The sequence below is a fragment of the Mycetomoellerius zeteki genome, unplaced genomic scaffold (genome assembly GCF_001594055.1).
Source record: "Mycetomoellerius zeteki isolate Tzet28-1 unplaced genomic scaffold, Tzet1.0 scaffold316, whole genome shotgun sequence".
In the NCBI taxonomy this organism is placed as follows: Eukaryota; Metazoa; Arthropoda; class Insecta; order Hymenoptera; family Formicidae; genus Mycetomoellerius; species Mycetomoellerius zeteki.
This window is the reverse complement of record NW_017257301.1, coordinates 665,725-672,593: the sequence shown is the minus strand read 5'-3', so window position 1 is coordinate 672,593 and position 6,869 is coordinate 665,725. Positions and strand designations below refer to the sequence as shown.

At 33.5% G+C, this 6,869-nt stretch overlaps 2 protein-coding genes across 4 annotated transcripts; one reads left to right on the top strand and one right to left on the bottom strand.

Annotated features, from left to right (window-relative positions):
- Nucleotides 1-1,117: 1,117 nt before the first annotated feature.
- ref(2)P (refractory to sigma P) lies at nt 1,118-3,789 on the top strand. 3 transcript variants are annotated; one of them, XM_018451719.1, is made up of 4 exons: nt 1,119-1,480; nt 1,765-2,211; nt 2,290-2,837; nt 3,251-3,789. In XM_018451719.1, exons 1-4 carry the CDS (start codon nt 1,294-1,296, stop codon nt 3,503-3,505), a joined length of 1,437 nt encoding a protein of 478 aa, XP_018307221.1. In that variant the 5' UTR covers nt 1,119-1,293; the 3' UTR covers nt 3,506-3,789. The 3 variants fall into 3 exon arrangements, with proteins under 3 accessions (XP_018307219.1, XP_018307221.1, XP_018307220.1); XM_018451718.1 differs by having other exon boundaries at nt 2,269-2,837; XM_018451717.1 differs by having other exon boundaries at nt 1,118-1,480; nt 1,765-2,837.
- A 397-nt stretch (nt 3,790-4,186) lies between these two features.
- On the bottom strand, nt 4,187-6,462 carry mRpS29 (mitochondrial ribosomal protein S29). The gene is made up of 6 exons (XM_018451654.1): nt 6,333-6,462; nt 5,538-5,867; nt 5,265-5,357; nt 5,055-5,191; nt 4,648-4,995; nt 4,187-4,423 (listed from the first exon to the last, which is right to left on the bottom strand). The coding sequence occupies exons 1-6, from the start codon at nt 6,346-6,348 to the stop codon at nt 4,187-4,189; spliced, it is 1,161 nt and encodes a 386-aa protein (XP_018307156.1). The 5' UTR covers nt 6,349-6,462.
- Between the last annotated feature and the right edge of the window lie 407 nt (nt 6,463-6,869).

The following is a 6,869-nucleotide window of genomic DNA, read 5'->3' as shown; positions in this document are numbered from 1 at the left end:
AAATGTTACTTTTAATAATCATATAATATTATTAGGAGTGGACATATAACCATCCATTAATATTTCAGGAATATTATTTAATATTATATAATTTTAGTAAAATATTATTAAAATGTTATATTTAATATTCTGAGAATATGCCTAAAATATTATTTAATATTAAATAATATTATGCGCTTATAGGGATATGACATATAATAAAAAAAAAAAAAAAATGTGATAAAAATAAACTGATATCAGAAACAATTAAGAAACGAATAAATATTACGAAATATAAAAAGAGATATTAGAGTTAAAAAATAAGACCTATATGCGTACCTAGATGGAATACAAAATCACAATAAGATCATAAGACATTCTAGCAAAAATATATATTAACATAAATTAAATTATTAAATAATAAATATAGAATAAATGAAATATGAATTGTAAAATGTAAACCAAAATTTAAAGCACAAACACTTAAAAATTATATTAATCAAATTATTATATACGTCTTTCATTATAATCATTTTTTATGTAAAACCAGAGATTATCGAAAATCAGTAACACTCAAATCTCTATTAATTCTCATTAATCTATTAATTAAATCTAATCGATTCAATTATTTTACATATTCTCAAATCAAGGGGGACATATCCTTAAACAACCTGTCTTAAATAATAATTCAGTAAAATATTCAATTTTAATGCTACAACTAGTTTATATAATTTAAAAAAAACACGTCAAAATTATTATGCTCCATGATGCAATTTTGTAGCATAACGAAATGACGCTCTCACGTCCATCGTGAATCATCGTTACAATACGATCACGTGTTACCATCTGTCAAAATAGGCAGACTCACTTAGAAATGGCGGCACGCCGACCAATTTCCGCCGTTCGAATTCGTTGAACAAAAAGACTTTTTCCCGTCCTGAAATCATCATGTTTCTGAGCAAAACCCTTTTCCTCGGACATATTCGAATCTTGTCATGAAATCAATAAAAAAAAAAACGAAAGAAACAGTATAGAAATAAATAGAATGATGATGGAAGAATCGAGAATAGCGATTCTACAGCGTTCCGAGGAGTCATCGGAAGACGCTTACGACATCTAGACGCGTATTGGCGTATATTACGAGAGTTATCGATCGCATATAAAAGCAATCGGTCGCGGCGTCTCCTCCACAAGTGATGTGCAAATTTTGACGGAGTTGGTTGAACAAGAGGAAGAAAAGCGATAGCATATCGATATTTCGGACGTCTCCCGCTAGAACGTTTCTTTACACTTTGACGATTTAACATTCGTGAAATGGACATGACGACGAACAAGCTGAGTTTCAAGGTGTACCTGGTGAACGAGGATCCGTGGACCTGCACGGAAGTGCGCAGATTCGGCATTGACGCCGATGTCGCGACGAATTTCGTGTATCTGCGCGAGAAGCTGCAGAACATCTTTCCAGATCTACGAGGCAAGAGATTCAATGTCACTTGGAAAGGTAAGTTCTTTGTTGTTTCTCTTTTTTTTTTTCTCGTCTTGTCGAGGAATTCAACAGCGAGGCTCGCTGACGTCAATAATGATGTTGTTTATCAAAGGTTTTGTACACCGAGTGCTTTCCATTTAGTGACACATTTTATTCTTCTTGCCATTTAAAGAATAACAAAAATAAAACAACACATATGTTAACTCGTAGAATCAAATGGAAAGCATTCTATATGAATGTAGCACAAAAGCATCTGGTATACTAATTGCAACTATTCCACTTATCCTTTATATTAATAGATGATGAAAATGAAACTATTACCATATCCACCGACGAGGAATTGGAGATCGCATTGCATGAGATGGCTAAGAATATGATCTGTAAGCTGTATATCCTGCCGCAATCAGAGCGAGAAACAATAGACATGTCAAAGATAGAAAAAATACAACATCTTGGCGTAATATGTGATGTGTGTGATAAGGATATATGTGGTTTTCGTTTCAAATGCATGCAATGTCCAGATTATGACTTATGCACTGACTGCATGACGCTCGGCAATCATGCAGAGCATTACATGGTCCGTATGACTCAACCAATCGAGTGGTCAAGCTATCACGGCCGTCGTCTTGCTTATCATGTACGCAAGTTCGTGAAAAAGGCGGCGCATCACTGCAAAGAAAATGAGCGCAAGTGCCCTCATAAGAACAAGAACAAGAGAAGCAGCTGTCCAGTGTTCAACGCAGATGGTAAATTTGATCTTATTGATCCATCTATTATAAACTCATTGGAGAATTTTATAATAGACATTTGTGCTGGTCCGTCAGACGATAATCACGAGCGGAAGCGGAGTAAGGAGCAGTACAGGGAACCATCTGCTGAGGCTGCAACTGAGGCAACAGAAGACTCGCAGCAAGAAGCAACCAGGCACTCCTTTTCGCAGCTGCTAAAGATCGTCGAGGACAACATTTCCAACATTTCACAATTTCTAGATCCACTCGGCATCAACGTCACCGTGATGGCTGACAATGACTCCTCTAATAAAAAATCTGCAGACAGCACTCAGAAGACTAACACACAAAAGCCTGAGGCCCGTGCATCTACATTTTCAAAGGACTCCGTCAAGAAGTTCCCTGGTGAAGGAAAGAAACTACGTGACGATCCAGTAAGTACCGCAGCTGCTCCTTTGGATAATGCACAAAAGGATTCAGCAACAGCTGCAACAGCACCTCCAACTACATCAACAACAGCAATCTCTGCTGAACAAGCAGCTGAAGCCGAGGAATGGACGATGATACAACGTGAAAGCCCCATTATCAGCCGCACTTCTTCCACTTCTTCCACTTCTTCCTCGAATGGAACTTTGCCTAAGCAGGTATATTTCGCATACCATATGCAAAATAAACAGTAAGTGATTAGAACATACAGTTACTGAAATATAATTAAAAGTTATAAGGATATTTAAAATATATATAATCATAAATATTCTAGATACAATTACATAATATTAGAATATTAAGATATAATTAATAAATGTGTGATAATTTAACATATATATATATTACAAAAAATAGTTCAGAATTTGAAAAACTGATAAAAAACTTACAAATCACTTGCTTTATTAACACTAAAAATCGCTCCTAATTCTAATAGCATTGGTTTTTCAATTTATTCAATTTAATGAGTGCAATTATTATGTGTCTAGTATTAATGGTTACTTTACAAATTCTAAATTCTCTTTATTGCGCAAATGTATGTATCACATGTTCAGAATACCTTATCTTACAGACTACACCATCCGCGCCGACAGCACCTGTGGCAGAACCGGAAAAATCATCGTCAAATCCGAAAATCTACCCATCCTTATCTGAAGAAATAAGACACGAATTGTTTCATCCAAATCCCAAGATTCAGCACGCCATAGAAGCGATGATGGCAATGGGATTCACCAACGAGGGTTCATGGCTTACCCATCTATTAGTTGCACAAAATGGTGACATCGACAAGGCGCTGGATGTAATACATCCGGTACGCCGTTATTAGGAGGGATGGGGCTAAAATTTTAGTTAACGATAGTTTACATATAATTAATGACAAAAATAACAGTTAACATAGTCTATGCTTTCCATGGTACGACAGTTCGTAATTATTATTCATTATATAACATCTATTTTTTATGTTGTTGAATTTATTCTGCATACACTATGATTGTTTTTAAAAATTTGAGTAGTACACAACGCTGAAAACTTATTTTTAATAGATTATCTCGATATCGCATCTGTATTGTTAATCGCCTGGAAAATGAAAAATCCGAATTCAATTCCCGGTCCAGAGACAATTGCGCTTAATGACTCTTTCGTCCAAAATGTTACTTGTATTGTTACTAAATTTATGTTACACATATGTACTACGCTATTATTTCAAAAAATGTACTACAATATTCGTTTATGCAATGTATGTTATACCTATATTCTTAGTATATTAATATACCTTTAACATAAAAAACTAAAATATCTTTGGTGACTGGAATATTATGTACTATTATGTTTTATTTTAATAAAGTAACCATGATATTAAAGGTAAATGTTTTTTTTATTTTAAATTTAAATCTATTAATTAAAAAAAAATCAACTTTTTTTAGAGTTGAAAGTAATATTTATAAAAACCGAAATGCTAAAAGCTTTAAAATTTTTATTATATAAATATTTCAATGTTCAATTACTTTTATAAGAATTTACATTGGTCCATTAAGACCAGCGGATTTTTATTAGTAATTAATTCTAATTCTCTTTGACCGCTAGGTGTTATGTTCCTGATCCATTTGCGATCCTTATAATATTCTATCATGCTGTCAAATTCCGTGGTGTTGTAGTCATCAACTGCAATAGGAACAAAAGGATCTAGATGCTCGAAGCCTTCTTTGCCAAGCAAATATCTGGGAAGATAGGAGTCTCGTTTTTCCTAAAAATAAAAGATTTTTTCTTGTATTATCATGCATTTATTCGTTTAATGCTAAAGATTTTCCTGAATTTTAATTTAAATATGAAACAATAATGCTTCCTTTTTCGCAAATCCAACTATCTATTAAATTGAATTTTATTCGGATAAAGGAGAGAGAGAGAGAGAGAGAGAGAGAGAGAGAGAGAGAGAGAGAGAGAATGTCTAATTACGCAATATAAATGTACCTTATTTGCCTTTTCGTCTACTGATAGTACAATTGCACCATTACACCAATCATCTTTTGTTATATCCCAAAACGGCAACGCCAGCGACACTTGTTTGGGCAGAACCATCATCTTGTTATCGTCGAAGATACGCGTGTGATTCGATGTAAATGCATTGAATCCGTCTATCATGACCATTGTCTTGCACTTCCCTGCAGTACTGGCGAGCTTTATGTCTTTTATCAACGCGTCCACCACGCCACAAGCGTACTTCATGCGATGTATGCCAAAGTCGATAAGTTCTAAGATGGGAGTACCTTGGGAAGTAGTTTCGCGTTGATTCCAAATATATTCCTTGGTTACTTTGAGCTGTAAAACAAGCGTATGTTAGATATAGCCGGCAAAATGATATTTCAGGAGATACATACATCTAATTGTGAAAGTAACTCTGAGTTTTGAGTTTTGAACTGTTTCAACCAAATCCCAGCGTCGATAGGCAGATCCATGCATCCTGGAGAGAGTATCGAAGTTGCAACTTCCTTCATATACTTGAACCATAGCGGACCTGAGAAACAAATGGCATTTAGTACAGTTTAATGAGATAAAATCGTAAATCATTTACATAAAAAACAACATACCCCAATGTATATGTACAAGCAAATAATTCTGCATACAAGCATAATGCAATATGTGACTCAATATAATACTTTTTCCGGTTCCAAATTTTCCATCTATTTAATATGTAAGGACTTCCTTATATTAATTGTTGTATAATGTTAATGCTCTTTTTTAACATAAAATATAACTATGAAAACAGTTTACTGGTGACAGAAAAACAAAGTATAGAAAAAACAGACCGATTCTATAATCTTGCAATATAAAACAAATAACTTCTATTTCCAAAAGGATACATAACACATATTTATTGACAGGTCTTGTATGGTCGGTTTGACTGAGATAAGACATAACTTCGATCGCAGGTTGCCTAATCAATATCCCACATTCTTGAAAAGTGGTGACTTGCTTCATAAATAAACGAGGCAAGCCACCATATTGAAAGAGTTGTTGCTGAACATCTTTTGACACTGTGTAAAGTCTAGCAATGTGATCTGTATTATGATTAACTGGATTGTTCTCCGTTGTGCGAAACAAACATGCTTGAGTTGCTTGCTCGTCCTTCACCTGAATAGCTGTACCGAATTTTCTACCATATGTTTTATATATTCCCCTTAAAAGCGAATCTGCAATCAGAACATTTGTTAAATCTTTGTGTCTCTTTAGAATACCTCCGACCAAACTCAAGTTAAAAATTACTCTTTGATTAACTGAATCAACAGAATTCTTTAGCCAAATTTCTGATTGTACAATTCATTCAATTCGTTGTCCTTAATCTAATCTTTCTTCTTATGTGCCACACAGCAACAAATTAATAATTCTGTAATCACACTAATAAAGTACTATGGATATCACTTAATAAGTTAATCGATTAAATCAATTTGAATTTGACAACTGTTATTCGTGATGACAAATGTCATCTTGCAGATTAACTTATTTCCGCTGTCATTAATTGCACAGAATTATAATCACATAAACAAAATTTACAAAAGAAAGAACAAGGTTACAGATATTACAAGTGTATGTAGAGTATTCTGTATTATTGATCGAACTAATATTAACAAATTAAAAGTCAACGTATAAAATCTTACATGAGCGTAAAGACATTGCGTTGCTTTTTTTCTCTTTCAGAACAAAGCACGTTTGACTGTAATTATCCCGAATCTTAGAAAAAATTTAATGTGTCCCACGACGTTATATATGCACATTTGACATAACCTCAAATGTACTCCAGTCTAGGGATGTTCGATTCAAGATCGATTTTTTAGAAAATCGATTCTCTTACCTTCGATTCTCGAATTTTTAGATCGATTCTTAAGCTCCGATTAAATCGACGAATCGATTCTTAAGACCCGAGATCGATCTTCTGTGTATGTACAGCTGGTCACTGAAAGGTTGCAACACTTTTTTTCCATGAGTTTCGGAATGCAGTTTGCTGACCGACCCTATAAGCGCATAATATTATTTAATATTAAATAATATTTTATGCATATTCTCAGAATATTAAATATAACATTTTAATAATATTTTACTAAAATTATATAATATTAAATAATATTCCTGAAATATTAATGGATGGTTATATGTCCACTCCTAATAATATTATATGATTATTAAAAGTAACATTT

What these genes read in the sequence shown, in the direction of transcription:
- mRpS29 (XM_018451654.1), bottom strand. An exon ending in GCTTGTACATATACATTGGG is followed by an intron (nt 5,192 to 5,264) that starts GTATGTTGTTTT and finishes TTTGTTTCTCAG; the next exon opens with GTCCGCTATGGTTCAAGTAT. An exon ending in TAGACGAAAAGGCAAATAAG is followed by an intron (nt 4,424 to 4,647) that starts GTACATTTATAT and finishes TTTTATTTTTAG; the next exon opens with GAAAAACGAGACTCCTATCT.